The sequence below is a fragment of the Hemitrygon akajei genome, chromosome 21 (genome assembly GCF_048418815.1).
Source record: "Hemitrygon akajei chromosome 21, sHemAka1.3, whole genome shotgun sequence".
Lineage (NCBI taxonomy): Eukaryota > Metazoa > Chordata > Chondrichthyes > Myliobatiformes > Dasyatidae > Hemitrygon > Hemitrygon akajei.
In genome coordinates, this window is record NC_133144.1 from 44934620 (window position 1) to 44953119 (window position 18500).

The 18500-nt window shown below is 39.0% G+C and overlaps 1 protein-coding gene across 5 annotated transcripts in view; it reads left to right on the top strand.

Annotated features, from left to right (window-relative positions):
- Window positions 1-18500, top strand: part of LOC140714264 (ubiquitin carboxyl-terminal hydrolase 54-like) — a 164387-nt gene that overhangs the window by 26791 nt on the left and 119096 nt on the right. For 4 of the 5 annotated variants that reach the window (XM_073025325.1, XM_073025327.1, XM_073025328.1 and 1 more), the window contains exons 2-3: window positions 11667-12642; window positions 18020-18112. In XM_073025325.1, the coding sequence (XP_072881426.1) occupies window positions 12499-12642; window positions 18020-18112 (237 nt within the window). In that variant the 5' untranslated portion in view covers window positions 11667-12498. Of the gene's footprint in view, window positions 1-11475; window positions 11555-11666; window positions 12643-18019; window positions 18113-18500 lie in introns of those variants that run through there. The other variant, XM_073025326.1, reaches the window with a different exon arrangement.

The following is an 18500-nucleotide window of genomic DNA, read 5'->3' on the forward strand; positions in this document are numbered from 1 at the left end:
AGTCTATTTATCCTACCCCTGCATTCTTGAGTATTTTAGGCTGCATGTTTGAATAACCTCTATCTGAATATCCTTTAATGGCTGCTGTGTGATTCTTTTGAGAGGTGTGGTGTGATGGGTGTCAGGGACAAGTGCCTCCACAATCATGTGCTTTGGCTTTGTAGGTTTATTTCTATGGTAACTGTGTGCGTTTCACAGGGACGTAGTCATTTGGTATGAGCTGTGGCCAGTCTATTTCCCAGGGTAATACAATAATCCAGCCTGTGCAATATTAGAATTCTATGTACCAAGATATTGGTGTGTCTAAATATTTGCCAAAAAAATGCACTCGAGCAGTAACCATGAAGGATTTTTGCATTGACTAAGGAAAAAATATTCCTATTGTAATGTGCATTATTCTGTTTGAAATAAACTGCATTTCTACTTTATTTGTATTGTATTTAATTAACATAGCAATATACTAAGCAAACTATCATTTTGTGTCCCAGTTTTCTAACAAAGTTTTTTTTTCTCTGCTGGTAGTATAAAATTTCATTTACTTCCTTTTGTCTGTTCCATCTCCATGTTATAATTCACTAGCCTTTACCACCCCTTCAGCCAGTAGAAAACCTGCTTTCCCTCCTATTACATACATTCCCTTTTATTCTTTTCTTGTAATTCTCAACAAATTAGAATAAATTTCCTCCCAGCTTTCCACTTTAGATGAAAGGTCATTATCTCTGTGTTCTCTCCCTTGATCTGCTGTATTACTCGAGTATTTCCAGCATTGTTTTTAAGTATCATGGAATTGATCGACTGTGGGCTTTAAAATCAACTTGTCTGTATTCTCAAGTGTGTCATGGTGGTGCTTTCTGTGAACACAAAAATAAGGGCTTAGTATTCCAGTTTAGTCACTAGTTTTAGATGAAAAGAAGTACAATCAAATAAAACAGCTAATATTATTTGTTTTGGTTGATAAAACTAAAAAATGATTAAATTACAGGATGTGAATTTTGGCTTTTTTTTGTAAGTCATTTAAAAAGTGGAAAATACAGTGCCTATAAAAAGTATTCACCCCCTTGAAAGTTTTCATGTTTTATTGCTTTACAACATTGAATCTCAGTGGATTTAGTTTGGCTTTTTGACACTGATCAGCAGAAAAGACTCTTTCATGTCCACAAATTGGTCTAAATTTATTACAATTATTGAACACAAAATAATTGATTGCTAATTACTCAAACCCTTCAGGCCAGTATTTAGTAGATGAACCTCTGGTAGCAATACACCCTTCAGTCTGTGTGGATAAGTCTCTATCAGCGTTGCACATCTGGACACTGTAATTTTTCCTCAGTTTTTTTCTTTACAAAACTGCTCAAGTTCTGTAGATTGCATGGGGATCGAGAGTGAACAGCCATTTTCAAGTCCAGCCACAAATTCTTAATTGGATTGAGGTCAGGTCTCTGATTTGGTCATTCCAGGGCATTAACTTTGTTGTTTTTAAGCCATTCCTGTGAACCTTTGAATCTGCTAATTAAATTTGCTGATAATATTACACTGATAGGCCTAATTTCAAATAATAATGAGGTAGCCTACAGAGAAGAAGTCATCACCATGACACACCAGTGCCAAGAAAACAGCCTGTCCCTCAATGTCGCAAAAACAGAGGAGCTGGTTGTGGACTACAAGGGTAATGGAGACGGGCAGATTGGAGCTGTGGGAGGCGACACAGTCATGGGTATACAGAGAGTAAATGGAGATCACTAGTGTACAATCAAGGTGTTTCTATTGATTGTGGTAAAAATACACCTGTATCTGGAAGGTTTAACTGCTGGTGAGTCTGTATCCTGACAAAAACTACACCATGAAGTCAAAAGAACACTCCAAGAAACTCTGCGAAAAGGTTATTGAAAAGCACAAGTCATAGCCCCTGTTGACATCAATGGATCTGGGGTTGGGATAGCTGAAGAAGTTTGGTATGGGCCTCCAAATCCTACGAATTTGGCCAGCCCACCACATCTGCAGATGTGAACTTCCCACTATTCAGAACTTTCACAAAGACAGGTTGTAGAAAGGACTCAAAGGATCATTGGGGACCCAAGTAACCCCAACCACAAACTGTTCCAGCTGTTATCATCCAGGGAATGGTATAAAAGCATAAAAGCCAGGGCCAACAGCTCTGGGACAGCTTCTTCCACCAGGCCATCAGACTGCTTAATTCCTGCTGAAACAAATGTATTTCTATGTTATATTGTTGTACATACTATTTTTATAAATGACTATAAATTGCACATTGCACATTTAGACAGAGACATAACTTCAAGATTTTTACTCCTTTTTTATATATGAAGGATGTAAGTAATAAAGTCAATCCAATTCAATTAATTATGTGACTTCTTAAACCAATTGGCTGCACCAGTGATGATTTGGTGTGTCATATTAAAGGGGATGAATCTTTATCCAATCAATTATTTTATGCTTTATGTTTGTAATTAATTTAGATAATTTTGTAGAGATCTGTTTTCACTTTGATACAAAAGAGTCTTTTTCTGTTGATCAGTCAAATAAAGCCAAATTAAATTCACAGTGATTCAATGTTGTAAAACAATAAAACATGAAAACTTCCAGTGGGATGAATACTTTTTGTCGGTACTGTATGTGTGCTGACCAGATTTCCACTACACCAAATGAATGTGTTTTCCCAATATTTTCTCATTTAAATGTGGCTTATAGCATTAAATCATTGTTAATGCTCCATTTGGTGCTTTGTCTATCAATGAGATGGGTGAAAATCTAGGACTGGTGTCAAATAAACACTCATCAGGGATTTGTGCAGAGTGCTTATTTTATTGTTCGATCCCATCACATATTAAGCTTATTGCTGAAAATCATCAGTAAATTGTACTTTTTAGTAACGTTACTATAGCACCTGTTAAAGCGTTAAATAACAAGTCATTCCTCAGAAAGTGAGTGAGTGTAAGAGAAATTAATGTTCAAAATTCCAAAGGATTTTGATGAAAGAAGATATGGAATTATAAGACTTGTGGTTTTGGCTTCTGGTTGCCGATGAGATTGGTTTAGTTAGTCTTTTGGTTTGGTAATGTTGATTTGACCCTTATGGGCAAAGCAGTGCAGATTGGCTGAGATTTCTGAGTGTTGCATTCTGTTTGAGTACTGAGTGAAAGTATTTTGGTAAAAAAATAAACATATGAACAGTATGCAATTCTGTAAGACCCTTTTAACAATCACATACTGTGCGGCTCACAGTTGAAGAGGTATACGTGGTGCCATTTGCTGTCAACCTGAGTGGGAAAGATACAGAAGTCTTCGATTAGCATTATTTTAAAAGTGGTGTTAAGTGTGACCACACCAATGCTGTAGTCAAAAAATCTTAAAATATACAGTGAAACAGGAGTTTGTCTCATTGTGCAAGCGAACAACTTTGATCACTAGTCCATCAGGCAGTGTGGTCAGTGCAGAGCATACTGTAGACATTGCAGAGCAGGAATACTATGGATTTTGTGGGTTTATTTCTTGAGCAGACGATCAATACTATCTGTGCCAAAGACCTTGCTCAACTAGCTGTGAGAGGTGCCCTCCCAGTCAGACATAATATTCCCAATATATGTTGCCCTCAGGACAACTGTGTTAGAGATGAAATAGTCACCCACCTCTTAGCAAACTGGATTTTCTTAAATGGTGTGGAGACAGATGCAAAAGTACATTTCTCTTCTCATCCACAGTATCTGCGCAACAGAGGACTCTGATCTACAGACTATTCTTGGGGTTGGGGGGGGGAGCGGTAAATTGGAACACACCTGTTATGATCGCAGCCCCCTCCTTCTTGAGAATTGCAAGATCGCTATTAATTCAGGTCTTGGACCCAGGAAATGAGAGAGAATCCTCAAGGTTTTGGAATGTGTCCTAGCCCCTCAGCAAGACAAAGCCACGGATAACGGCCATTGTCTCTTGGAGACACCTTTGTGGATTGGGGTCTGGGCTACGTGCAAGCCCTCAGGGCAACGTGGGCTGGGTGACGGGGAGAGATTGCATCATCCCAACCTGATTGACATCTGAGACCCCGTGAGTCCAGATAAAAGAGGGGCTGTAGAGATGGCCCCTCAGGCACACCAGAAGAGACACTAGCGATCCCGTATAGCGGGCAGCCATTTGAAGGAAGCCACGTGTGTTCGGTTCCCGTGCCTGGGAGCCGGTGGCGAGTACCGCAGAAACGATTTTCTTGAACTAACAACGGGGAACCAACTCCCCCGACTCAACGGATTGATCTCATCAAAAGACCCGGGCAAGTTTCTTTTATCACAAATCTCTCTCTCTCTCTCTCTCTCTCTCCAACAAGTGAAAACCCAGCGGTCCCCAAAACCAAGAAGCTTGCAGGAACTGAGTGACTTTCATATTTCCAAAGGACAATATATTACCCCTAGACAAACGATAGAGCTACTTCTTATTGATGATTATTACTATACCCGCGCTTTAGATTGAGTATTGACGACGTATATTATCTGAATGTTTGTATTAACCTTATTTTTGTGCCCCTTTATAAATAAAATCTTTTAAAAATAGTACCATCAGACTTCAACGGACCTCTCTATCTTTGCTGGTAAGTGACCCAGTTACGGGGTACGTAACACACCAAAGTCAAGTGCTGCTGGAAGGTCATCAACTCAGTGAAGGATGCCTTTGGTCTGCCCAAAACTTAACTGTTCTTCCAGCACAGTGAGATGCCTGCAAAAGGATGCTGCAGACTGGCACAGACCAGACTGCAGGAGTACATACTGAGGCATGCACTGAAGCTTGATGCTGCTAATGTAAAGGTTCTGTTAGGAAGGACCACAATATAGGCTCATTTCACTACACATTTGGAAGAATGAATTTGGTTGGGGAAGCCCCCCCCCCACCACCATTAATGAAAAGGATGTTATCTTAAGAAAACAATGTGAGTGACAATGGTGCTCTGTTTGTGTGTATTTTTTAAAGTTTGTACTACTAAAAGTGACAACTATTTTCATTGTTTCTTCCTTTGCATATACTGTATAGTTTTATGAATAGTCTACTTTTGAAATTAAAATAATTGTGCCTGGCTTGGTCTTTGAAATAGTTTTCAGGTAACACTTTTTAAAGATTATCAGTCAACACAACAATTTCTCTCCCCCAGTTTATGAGTGTATCAAATTTCCTGAACTTTGGGAAGAGATTTCTGATAGGTGTTTGGATGTTTTTCGCATTGTGGGTGGAATATAAATGCATAAAGCATACTGTCAGATGACCATAGCAGATCAGGCAGCATCTGTAGAGGGAAATGGGCAGTCAACATTTCGGGTTGAGATCCTTCACCTGAATATAAATGCATGTTGTTGTTAAAGCAATAACCTTCTGAGATTATAACATATTCCTTAGTGACCCCATTTTAAAAAGACAAGGCACCAAAGAAATCTAGATACCAGATAGTTAATAAATTCTTTTGATTATACATAATATTATTTTACAGAAAGGGCTTAATTTTGCTGCTTGTATTTACAGCTAGGTACCAGAGTTAGTTTTGGTGAATCCAGGGGAAGGAGAGTCACAATTAATGTTTGTGCAGCTAATCCTTTCCAGTTATCTCAGTTATAAGAAACTAATGAACTTACATTTCTATAAGTACTCTGTTGTGCCTACATTGTGTCTTGATTTCCAAGATGGCGGCGCGACGCAGCTTGCAGCGGCCACTCCAGAACTGATTATCTGTTATTTGTGAAGTGGGGTGCCGTGTGCAATCATAATTGATTGAAAACGGACGTGGGAGCACGGAGGAACATCGGGAAATCTCCAGGAAGACCTTCTTCGTTGCTGCTGCTGCTGTGAGGTCCGGGACTCTGCTGGGAAGAACAGGCCCCCCAGTCCTTGGGGTCGTGTTGCCGATGGCCATTGGTGGGGGCATCTCAATACGCTCGGCAGAGGATGGTGCTCGGAGAAGCTGTGCCGGAGGGGATGGTCGTTGGCTCGGAGGTTCGACGGACTCGGAGTCCGCTGTGGTCAGGTTGCTTTCGGTGTGTGCTGCGTCTGTGAGGCTAGGTTCGACGCAGCTTTCGTTGTGTGCTGCATCTGCGAGACTGGGTTCGACGGAGCTTTCATTTTGTGCTGTGTCTGCGAGGCTGAGTCGGGCGACGCCGTGGAAGTCCATAGCAGGGGTATTCCCTTCTGCCACTGACGTGGGATGGCGAGTCTGTCAGGACCCTGGGGACTTGTGGAAACTGTGTGGTGATTCCTTTTGAACTTATAGTCCTTTAACATCTTTGGACTATTTTTACTGTGCCCATGGTCTGTTTTTTTTTTAAATCAATTATGCTATTGTTTGCACTGTTGTAACTATATGTTGTAACTATGTGGTTTTGTAGCTTTAGTTTTTGGTCTTGTTTCGTCTGGTGGATTTGGAGCTCCTTTCCGGGGAACGCACTAAGACAGTAGCGCGATATTAATACGGATCAGCCTCTCCGGATTGGATTGGGGATTGCCAAACGTTATGTACATTTTCTGGTGTAGTCTGTTTTGTCATATGCTTTTGTGATACCATTCTGGAGGAACGTTGTCTCATTTTTTAACTGCAATGCATTTGTGGTTTCTAAATGAAAATAAGCTGTATCTGAATTTAGTAAATTAAGATATTAGTTCACTGTAATTAGACTTCAAGTTGGGTCATGAAGGTGGATCAATTTGAGCTGTTTCTGCATTTATTTTTGGACTCCACTGCATTTGTCTTATAACAAGCCACACCTATGGGTTCTGTTCTGTATATGGAAATTTTCCCTGCCACTTTGGCTTGTGCATAATTTAAAAGCACAATGTTTGTGGAAATTTACTTCCTTGAACCATAGTTGTTAAGCAAAATGCAAGTATACAGTGTTGCAATAAGCACTCAGCTAACATTGGAACAATATAACCATATAACCATATAACAATCACAGCACGGAAACAGGCCATCTCGGCCCTCCTAGTCCGTGCCAAACTCTTAATCTCACCTAGTCCCACCTACCCGCACTCAGCCCATAACCCTCCACTCCTTTCCTGTCCATATACCTATCCAATTTTACCTTAAATGACACAACTGAACTGGCCTCTACTACTTCTACAGGAAGCTCATTCCACACAGCTATCACTCTCTGAGTAAAGAAATACCCCCTCGTGTTTCCCTTAAACTTTTGCCCCCTAACTCTCAAATCATGTCCTCTTGTTTGAATCTCCCCTACTCTCAATGGAAACAGCCTATTCACGGCAACTCTATCTATCCCTCTCAACATTTTAAATACCTCGATCAAATCCCCCCTCAACCTTCTACGCTGCAATGAATAGAGACCTAACTTGTTCAACCTTTCTCTGTAACTTAAGTGCTGAAACCCAGGTAACATCCTAGTAAATCGTCTCTGCACTCTCTCTAATTTATTGATATCTTTACTATAATTCGGTGACCAGAACTGTACACAATGCATTGTGCATAGAATATTATGCAAATATTATGCATAGAAGATCTTTTTTAAAAACAGCATTTAGATGTCTGTTTAATAGTTTGCAGGTGAGAACTGCAACCAACAAAGCAGCATAAAGGTCATTGAAGTTATTGATCGGTAATTTATTTTGCTAGTTGATGGAGAAACATAGAGCAGAACAGTAAGCCATTTGTTCTTCGATATTGCTCTGGGATATTTATTGGGTACACTAGAAGTTGAGGTTGGTAGTTTCTTGATTAGTAAGGGCATCAAAGGTTACAATGAGAAGGCAGGAGAATGGGTTGACTGGGATAATAAATGAGCCATGGTGGAATGGCAGAGCCAAATCGATGGGCCAAATGGTCTAATTCTGTTCCTGTGTATTCTGGTGTTATGGTGTTGTGTTTCTTCTTGGACAGTCCTGGAGGATCAAGGGTGACTTGCTTCCACTCTGGTTTTAAGATCTTGAATGCGACTAATGGAGGAATGATGGACTCTTTGTGCTGAAGGGGTTGGCAGATGGCTAATTTCTGAGGCAGTGCATGGTCTCCAGGCATGAACAGGGCTTCTGTGCTGCTAATGCATGATATTGAGACTTTTAAACCCATCTTGAATGCTCCTTCTTTACTTTGAGTGGTCATGATACAGAGGTCCCCAGGAAATCAGAGATGTCGCATGCCTTCACAGAAAATTTGAGTATATCCTTGAATCTTATTTCTTTCTGCCTTGTAATTTCCCATGAATAGAGTCAGTTAGTTTTAGGAGTCTTATGTATGCAAATGTCATTGCCAGCCTAGTGTAGCTGAATGAAATAAACTAGGGTCTCAATACTGAGAAGGTTTACCTGAGAAAGGCCCCTGAGGTTGATTAGCCTCTCCTTCAGTAGATCTGGAGGACTTTGTGGGGTCACTAAAGGTGGTATTTTTCAGAGCCTGAAGCTATTTCTGTGCGTAGCTGTGATGTCTGTCAATATTGTGGCCAAGAATTAGTTGTTGGGACAGCACTGGGAGTTGGTGGTCAGGTTAGGGTTTAAGGGCAGGTATGAGGAGGAGTCAGAGGTCAAGAGCAATAAATGTCTGGGTCTGAGTTGAAGTCCAGGTTACTGCACTCTGCAGCGGAATGTCAGCAATAGTAAAGGTTGAGTTGGGAGGTACTGTGAAGACCAAAAATGGCTGGAACAGATGCCAGATGGTAAAGAGGTCAGATACTGGAGAATAGAAACAGATTGGTTTGCACTTACGTGTTTGTATTCAAACTCAGTCCTTTTCACAAAAATTACAATCACCATTCTTTAGAAATAACACAGGTGAAGCATATTAAATAACCATAGAGTGAGTGAAAAAAATAAACACAATTTCATACATACTGTCTCTAGGGATCTTCTGTGTTTTGCCTTATAGGAAGGATAATTTTTGTTTCAATGTAAATAACTGCATAAGACAGAGAACCTGTAATTATCATTTGACTGTTGAGAAACTTGTTTCAGAGGGATAGAAACATATTTTTAATCCTAGGATTACTAGGTCTGACTTTGTTTTAAAGTATTATTTTTTTCTTGAAGAAAGTTAGGACTAAGGTGCTGTTGTGGCTTGTCTGAAAGCTGGCAAAGCAGATTTTCTGTAGTTGAGTGAATTTTAAATTTTACTGTTTATTATCGCAATAGTACTTCAAAACAAAGTTGGTAATTAAAGATCAGTTTCTGAAATTTAAAGGTAAATTACTTAATTAAAAATAACTAAGTGTTTTCATCTTATAGTGGAATGTGGTTGCGATTTCTTTGAGTGTTTATTTCCAACTTTGGAATTTTCCTGTTAGCGAAACGAAAAGAAAAGAGAATTGTTTAACTAGCACTAAAATTTCAGTCAATGTTCATGTGATTGCATGGAATGAAAACAGAGGAGCTGCACGTTGTTTAAGCAGCAAATTATGAGTAAAGCTATTTACTAACTGCATTCTCCTTTTGGTATCTTGTGTCTAGATACAGTATTAATTTTCATCTTGCCTTTCCACTCCATGACCTGTAGAACTCCAGTTCTATACTTCATTACTACTGCTTCCCGAGTCACACTGTAGAAGGTAGTGGTTGTTTGGGGGGAAAATATTAGCATTTCACTTGGCAGACTGGAGAATGCAAATTTTGATTTATTTAATTTTTAATGATCTTTAATTTTTTTTAATATGGTAGTTACAACTCTATAGAGCACATATACAATTTGCTGCTCGGCAGTCAAAAAGCTTTAGTTTGTTGATCTGTGCAATTTCATTACTACTGTGCAGCATATTGGTCTTGGAGTTGCATTGTAAACGGGATCCTAACACCAAGCACACGTTTTGCTTTCCACAGGGATCACTCGCTGCATGACTCCCTTGTCCATTCATTCCTCCCCACTGATCTCCCTCCTGGCACTTACCTTTGCAAACAGAACAAGTTCTATACTTGACCCTACACCACCTCCCTCATTGCTATTCAGGGCTCTAAACAGTCCTTCCAGATAAGGCAATACTTCACCTGTGAGTCTGTTGTGGTCATTTTCTGTGTCCAGTGCTCCTGGTGTGGCCTCCTGTATGTCGGTGAGGTCTGACATAGATTGGGAGACAGTGGGATCTCCCAGTAGCCACCCATTTTAATTCTACTTCCCATTCCCATTCCGATATGTGAATCCATGGTCTCCTCTACTGTTGTGGTGGGGCCACACTGAGGCTGGAGGAACAACACCTTATATTCTGTCTGGATAGCCTCCAACCTGATGGCATGAACATCGATATCTCTTAACTTATGGTAATGCCCCCTTCCCCCATCCCCTCACCTTTGCCCATTCCCCATCCCTTTTCCCCCTCTTTCACCTTATCTCCTTGCTCACCATCACCTCTTTCAGATGCTTACCCCCCTTCACTTTTTTCCATGACCCTCTGTCCTTTTCTATCAAGACCCCCCCTTCTCCAGCCCTGTATCTCCTTCACCAATCAACTTCCCAGCACTTTACTTCATCCCTCCCCTTTCAGCTTCACCTATTACCTTGTGTTTCTCTCTCCGCTCGCTCCACCTTTAAAATCTACTCTCTGCTTTTTTTCTCCAGTCCTACTGAAGGGTCTCGGCCTGAAACGTCAACTGTACTCTTTTCCATAGATGCTTCTTGTCCTGCTGAGTTCCGCCAGCATTTTGTGTGTGTTGCTCAGATTTCCAGCATCTGCAGATTTTTGCTTGCTTGGGAGCTGTCCCATTAATTGCTTCTGGTAATTGTTTTTAGTTCTGTGCAGAATCATTTTAGATCAAAAGTTAGATCTATACTGACCGGGAATTTGTGTGAAACTGGAGCAAAGAGACCAAACAATGTGATATTCGCGGATGGTTACATGTAAAATACGACTAACTCCTTAATTTAGAAAACAGAAAGGGCTGCAATTTTCTCTCCCACTAGAACTGCAAAGATGGGTAAAACATGAAAAGATAATAAAATTGCATCTTTACAATGTTACTTGCTTTGACTAATTCAATTTATTGGATAATTTCCAAAAATAATGATTGACTGTAAGAGCAACCTTCATGGTATTTAGCTGTGCCTGTTTTTTAAAACCAAGTGAAACATTGGGAAAGTGTGGGAGATGTTACTGAGCTAACAATGTAAGGAAGTTGAATCGTTGTAAAAATAATACAATTGGTGCATTATGAACATAAATGATTGTTGAATTCTCTTCACCTGTCACTTTGTGGTTTTTGTGTTCATGATGCTTTGATGTTTGTGTCCCCTTTTGTTTCTGCAAGATCCATCTGGTGTTGCTAAAGTATCTGGCATTGCTATTGGTAAGCATGTATAGGTGTATTATTCTTGGTGAAACTGGTATAGTCAACTATTATAAATGATGACCTCACCATAGAGTGATTGCTATCTCTCTGCTCTAATGCCTGAGTCATTTGTGTTTAAGGGTTTAATTGTTTTCTGTGGAGGCTGACCTCCTTGCAGGAAGTGTGAGTAATACATTGTTTTTCATTTCATTGGATAATGAAGCACTATTGTCTGGTAAAAATTTCAATGGGTTTTGAGTTGTTCGTGTATTCTTAATTGATACGGGATACTTCACAGTAAGCACTGAAGAATGTAAGAAGTGTAACTGTATGCATTCATTTGTGGAACCTGCTGAAGCTAATCTTATTTAATCATTAAGCTTGGGCACAATCTAATTGTATTTTTCTCCTTTGTTTGTTTCCAGATTTTTCTTTGATGAACGACAGCTGAACTGAACAATTTAGCAGAAGAACGAACCACTGGGTAAGAGGCAGACTGCTCAGCATGTGCTCACAGAGCCCGTGTAAGCTTCAAATACTTGATTAATGGTCGAGAAAAGGATTAAGTAACGTTTTGGAGTTTCTGGCTGCTGATTCAAAACAATGTGCTCATAGCCATCTTATCAAGGAAGCTTAATCAAAAGCAGAATGCTGAACAACTAGGAAAACATGATGCAACAGTTAATGAACTGTTCTAGCAGAAGCTGACGTGTTTGCATTTTTCAGAGATCTCCGTGCTGCTTTACAATATTTGAAGAATTCTGCACTAAGCTCTTGAGTTCAGTACAATTATGACTTCTATTGGACTTTCAGTTACTACTAAGTGATGGAAATCTTCTAAGATTGTGAATTAAATTCTGCTGATTGTGTTGTGAAAGGCTGGTCGCTTTTCTGTGAGTCTAAAACATTGGAGCTGAATTCACGACTCAGATCAATTGCTTGTGGAATTTTTCAGAAAGTTTGTAATACATTACTCTGAAACAAGTTGAAGCTATTGTAGACACTATTTTAAGACATGTTGGAGCAAAAGGAAAAAGTGCTTTGTACTGGTGTTTGGCTGCAGTCCTGCTATGGAATTTTGAGAAACGGGTACTCGTCGCCAGCCGCTTAATGACCATTCATGGGACCTCCTGATCAAAGTCACCTTTGTACTTTATAATCTGATGTGAGATGATTTGCCCTTTGGTTAAATGTGAAAAGAAAAGGCAATTTTACAATAAAGCACTTAGCAGCAGAGTGTGAAAGTTTTCAGCCAAGATGTCCTGGAAGAAGAATTATTTCACACCAAACAATAATCTGCAGGGGATGTTTATGCCACGAAGCACGACTTCTATTGCGGCAAGTAAGGGGTTAATGAATGAACCCGGGCAAAACAGCTGCTTTCTCAATAGTGCATTACAAGTAAGTAGCTGTTACTGTGCATAACTAACACTGCAAGATAATCAATTGATCATCTTTTTAGTTTTAATCTTTACTATGGTAACTTATTTTTGTTATCACCACTTAGACTATAAAAAATAAAGAGTGACTTTTTCCTTCATGCATGTCACACCCTTGTTATTATTGTACTATGTTCTTATACTTCATTATCCAAATATTTGCTCAGATACTTTGAGAAAATCCCAATATAAAGGCAGATCTAAATACTATTCTTGTCTTAAAATTCAAATTGCAATTTTAAACTCGTGTTCACTTGTTAAGTATTCTTGATTAAGCTTTGGTTCAAATTTTGGTTTTGATTATTCTCAGCCATCAATCTGAGCCTTGAATGTCCTCAGTGACTAAGTATATGTGATCTTTAATGAAAGGGATGGCCAAAATTCAAAGTGAATTTATTATGTCACCATATATAACTCAGATTCATTTTCTTGCGGGCTTTCACAGTAAATACAAAGAAACACAATAAAATCAGTGAAAGACCACATAGAACAAGTTATCCCCTCTGGTTCAAAAGCCCAGTAGCTGAGAGGTAATAACTGATTCTGAATCTGAGGTGGTTTGGGTCCTGAGATTCCCGTACCTCTTTCCTGATGGCAGCAGCGAGAAGAGAACGTGGCCTAGAAGGTGGGGATTTTTTTTTTGCTTTTTTGCTTTTCGTGTGACAACACTCCATGTAGATGTGTTTATTGGTGGGGAGGGCAATACCTGTGCTGGACTGGGCTGTATGTACTACTTCGTGATACATAACACTCTGAATAAAGGATATTTTTGCACATTAAACTCCTAAATTGCTGACTCCTGAATTTTGACACCATTACTTATCCCAGAGACAGCAGCTTATGTGTTTCAAGTGTAGGGATACCACTGTTATGTGATGTTCTCGCCCCACAGTCATCTTTTGGAGTGGGAAGGGGTTTGGAACTCATTTCATGGTTGTGCTATCAAAATCAGATCTAATGAAGGGGGTATACAGGAGCAGTTACAAAAGGTACCAGAGCGAGAAGATGATGCAGTTAGAACTATAGGAACACTCAATGTTGCTCAATTAAACTCAAATAGCTTAAAGAAACCTGTAGTGGAAATCCATAAGATGATGTTGAATTTTTAACAAAGGATTGAAGTGCCAACATTAGTTCTGTGGCCAGTAGAATTTTTTTCATCAGTTCCTGACCTAGAGTACAATGTGTAACTGTTCAAATAGCTTCACTCAGTGGTGTTAAGTGGGTGTATAATAAACAGTTGAAGCAGGAATAATTGAAAACAACCAAACCCAGCAAAAAGGTGGGATGAGAGATCCATATCAAGCCAGCAATAGTGTCCAGTATTGGCAGGAATTGTTTTGTGTTTGGATTTCCCTGTGAATTAGCAATCCTAGGTATGATTTTATTGATTTTATTCATCTGTTCTGATCCTTTCCTGTTCAGCATCCTGGAATATGTTTTGCTTTAAAGATGCCATTTAAGTGCACTTTGCAGGTTAATATTTAACTAATGTAATCCCTATTTGTATGTCTTGTGGGGAGGATCTTGACTGAATTGACGATGGAAAATCCCACCTTAAGGAGGGGCTACTGGAGTCACTAGGAAATCTCACTAAAATTGTGCAGAATTACATTTTTAAAGTAGTAGAAGAGACAAAATTGAGTGGAAAAAAATATCATGGTAAGCTTTTATAGTGGTGGTGCAGTTCTGTCTATCCAGATCTGGAGAATATTTAATAAAATTTATTTCTTAACATTTTTCAACTCTGGAAGTGTTCTGGGGAGCCACTGGCAGAATACCCAGAACTGTAACCTTTTTTCCTGAGGCACTATTACTTCTGAAATTTAATACATGTTACTACATTCATATTTTTATCACATAATTTCCTTTGAAGAATATGATTTAAAGATACCATTGCCGGTGTATAAAATAAATGTATTTCATTCTTGGTGGATCTGCAAAATAGGGTGATGTATGTTCAGTGTTTCAATCTAAAAAAAAATCAGTTAATATATTGAATATGACAGACAAAATGAAGTGAATACTAAATGTGCCAAGGACCCTTCCTCTCCTTATCATTTCTCTATTCAATTATATACTAGAGTTTTAACTGTGAATGCAAGTGAATGCTGGTGCAATGCAATCTGTTTTATCTAAACAGTTAATGTTTTATAATTAGAGTTAAATTTATTGCTGAGCTCACTGCTTGAAATGTAAGAAAAAAATCAAACTTGAAATAGTGTTCAGGATTAAAAATGAATTAAATTATTTTTCTTATTACAAGTGACAAGAGAAAATTTAAAGATAATTTAATAAGTTTGAATTGTCAAGATTCAAGTGGACAGCATGCCATAGAGAATATAAGTCTTTGGTTAAGGTCAGAAATCAATATATTAAATATCATATTTAGCTTGTCTGTGTGATTTTAATGGGTTGTTAGATGTATTTTGGAAAGGAATGAGTTCAGAAATGTTGATGGTTAGTAGAAAATTTAGGGCATAGCAGTGTTTTCCTGAAATAACCACTTTCTCATCCAGAATGCTATATATAAGATAATTCATATTTCTGAAGACTAGATATGATTCTTTGGCAAATATTAGCATAGATTTAACAGGCCCTTCAAAGTAGCTTTTTATTTTGCAAACATAAGAAGGTAGTTCAGTTGAAAGCAAACAATTACTTCAAGCTATATATCTGCATTTAATTAAAATGTTTCGTTAATGAAAAATAATATATACAGGCCTCCAAACAGCAGCTGGGATGTGGACTACAAGTTACAGCTGGAAATAGAAAAGGCGTGTTAGAAGAAAAATGTCAAGATAATTATGGGAGATTTTAATATGAAAGTGGATTGGGAAAGTCAGGAAGATACTGGATCTCAGGAGAGGGAGTTTGTAGAATGCCTACGGGATTGCTTTCTGGAGCAGCTTGTCCATAAGTCCACCAGGGGATCAGCTGTTTTGGATTGGGTGCTGTGTAATGAGCCTGAGGTGATTAGGGAGCTAGAGGTAATGGAACCCCTTGTAAGTACTGATCATAATATGATCGAGTTCGGTTTCAAATTTGGAAAGGAGAAGATGGTATCAGGTGTATCAATATTTCAGTGGAACAAAGGAAATTACAGTGATATGAGAGAGGAACTGGCCCAAGTTGATTGGAAAAGTAAGCTAAATGGAGGGACAGCAGAGCAGAATTGGATGAAATTCCTACAAGAAATAAGGAGAGTGCAGGAAAAATATATTCCAAGAAAAAAGAAAATCATAAAAGGAAAAATGACACAAATGTGGCTAATGAGACAAGTTAAGGCTAAAATAAAAGCAAAAGAGGCAGCATACAAGGCAGCAAAAATTAGTGGGAAAACTGAGAACTGGATGAATTTTAAAAATTTACAAAAGGAAACTAAGAAAGTCATTAGGAAAGAAAAGATGAATTATGAAAAGAAATTGGCAATTAACATAAAAAGGACACTGAGTTTTTTCAAATATATGAAGAGTAAAAGAGTGACACAGGTAGATATAGGACATATTGAAAAGGATGCTGGAGAAATTATAATGGGTAACAAAGAGATGGCAGAGGAACTAATTGAGTATTTTGCATCAGTCTTCACAGTGGAAGACATTAGCAACATACCTGATAGCCAGAGGTCTCAGGGAATAGAATTAGGTACAGTCAAGATTACTAGAGAGAAAGTGCTTGAGAAGCTAAATGGACTAAGGATTGATAAGTCTCCTGGACCGGATGAGGTGCATCCACGCATTCTGAAGGAGGTGGCTTTAGAGATTGTGGAGGCATTGGAAATAATCTTCCAGGAATCAGTAGACTCTGGCATGGTTCCGGAGGACTTGGAGGTCGCAAATGTAGTTCTGTTGTTTAAGAAAGGGGGGAGGTAGCAAAAAGAAAATTACAGACCTATTAGTCTGACATTGGTAGTTGGAAAGTTATTGGAGTCGATCTTCAAGGATGAGATTATGAATTACCTTGAAGTGCATGACAAAATAGGCCCAAGCCAACATGGTTTCATGAGGGGTAGATCCTGCCTCACCAACCTATTGGAATTTTTTGAGGTAATCTCAAATAAGATTGACAAGGGAGAGGCTGTAGATGTTGTGTATTTGGATTTCCAAAAAGCCTTTGATAAGGTGCCGCATAAGAGGCTGCATAATAAGATGAGGGCCCATGGAATTACAGGAAGGATATTGGAATGGGTGGAGCATTGGCTGATAGGCAGAAAGCAAAGAGTGGGAATACAGGGATCCTATTCTGGTTGGTTGCTGGTTACTAGTAGTGTTCCACAGGGGTCGGTGTTGGGGCCTCTTCTTTTTACACTGTATATCAACGATTTAGATTATGGACTAAATGGTTTTGTGGCTAAGTTTGTGGATGACACCAAGATAGGTGGATGAGCAGGAAGTGTTGAGGAAATGGAAAGGTTGCAGAGAGACTTGGTCAGTTTAGGAGAGTGGACAGAGAAATGGCAGATGAGATACAATGTTGAGAAATGTACGGTTGTACATTTTGGAAGAAGAAACAATCGGGCAGATTATTATTTAGATGGGGAGAAAATTCAAAAATCGGAAGTGCAAAGGGACTTGGGGATCCTAGTGCAGGATACCCTAAAGATTAACCACCAGGTTGGATCGGCAGTAAGGAAAGCGAATGCTATGTTGGCATTCATTTCAAGAGGAATAGTGTATAAGAGTAAGGAGGTGTTGATGAGGCTCTATGGGGCACTGGTGAGACCCCATTTGGAATACTGTGTGCAGTTTTGGGCTCCCTATCTTAGAAAGGATGTGCTGATGTTGGAGAGAATTCAGAGAAGATTCATTAGGATGATTCCTGGAATTCAGGGACTAACATATGAGGAGTGTTTGTCGGCTCTTGGATTGTATTCATTAGAGTATAGAAGAATGAGAGGGGATCTCATAGAAACATTTCGAATGTTGAAAGGGTTGGACAGAGTAAATGTGGGAAGGCTGTTTCCCTTGGTGGGTGAGTCCAGTATAAGAGGTCACAGTCTTAGAATTAGAGGGTACCCATTTAAAACAGAGATGAGGAGAAATTTTTTTAGCCAGAGGGTCGTGGATTTATGGAATTCGTTGCCACGTACAGCTGTGGAGGCCCAATCATTGACGGTGTTTAAGGAGGAGATTGATAGGTATCTGATTAGTCAGGGTATCAAGGGATATGGGGAAAAAGCCGGAAATTGGAACTAGATGGGAGAATAGTTTAGCTCATGGTGGAGTGGCGGTGCAGACTCGATGGGCCGAATGGCCTACTTCTGCTCCTTTGTCTTGTGATCTTGTGAATATTTAAAATATCATTGAAAAACACTAATTTTCAAATATCTTCCTCCATAGGTTCTTTGGCACCTTGATATTTTTCGAAGGAGTTTCAGGCAGTTGACTACTCATAAATGTATGGGAGATTCCTGCATCTTCTGTGCTCTCAAGGTAAATGCTTTGCAGAGTACTAACTTATTGTTTTTTTTTGTAATATTATTTTGATGTTCTTAACCACTGTTGTTTTTTATTTTGTAACCATGATTTATTATGTTCTGTTGCACATTTAGAAAACTACTCCTCTGTAGTTGTTGGTCTAACAGGTGTTTTGAACAGCTAAAAAAGGGATGCCTGATTAGCTAAATTGGTGGGACATAACCTATTATCAAGGCCATCACCTTGTCATCTTTGCTCTAGGAACTACATTGCTCTCTGTAAAATGCTGGGAAGTGTGCCATTACAGTGAATTCTGGTTAATTGGACCATCATTTAATCGGGGCAGATGCTTATTTGGGACAATTCTTAAAGAACAAAAATTAATCAAGAAAATAGTTGGAAT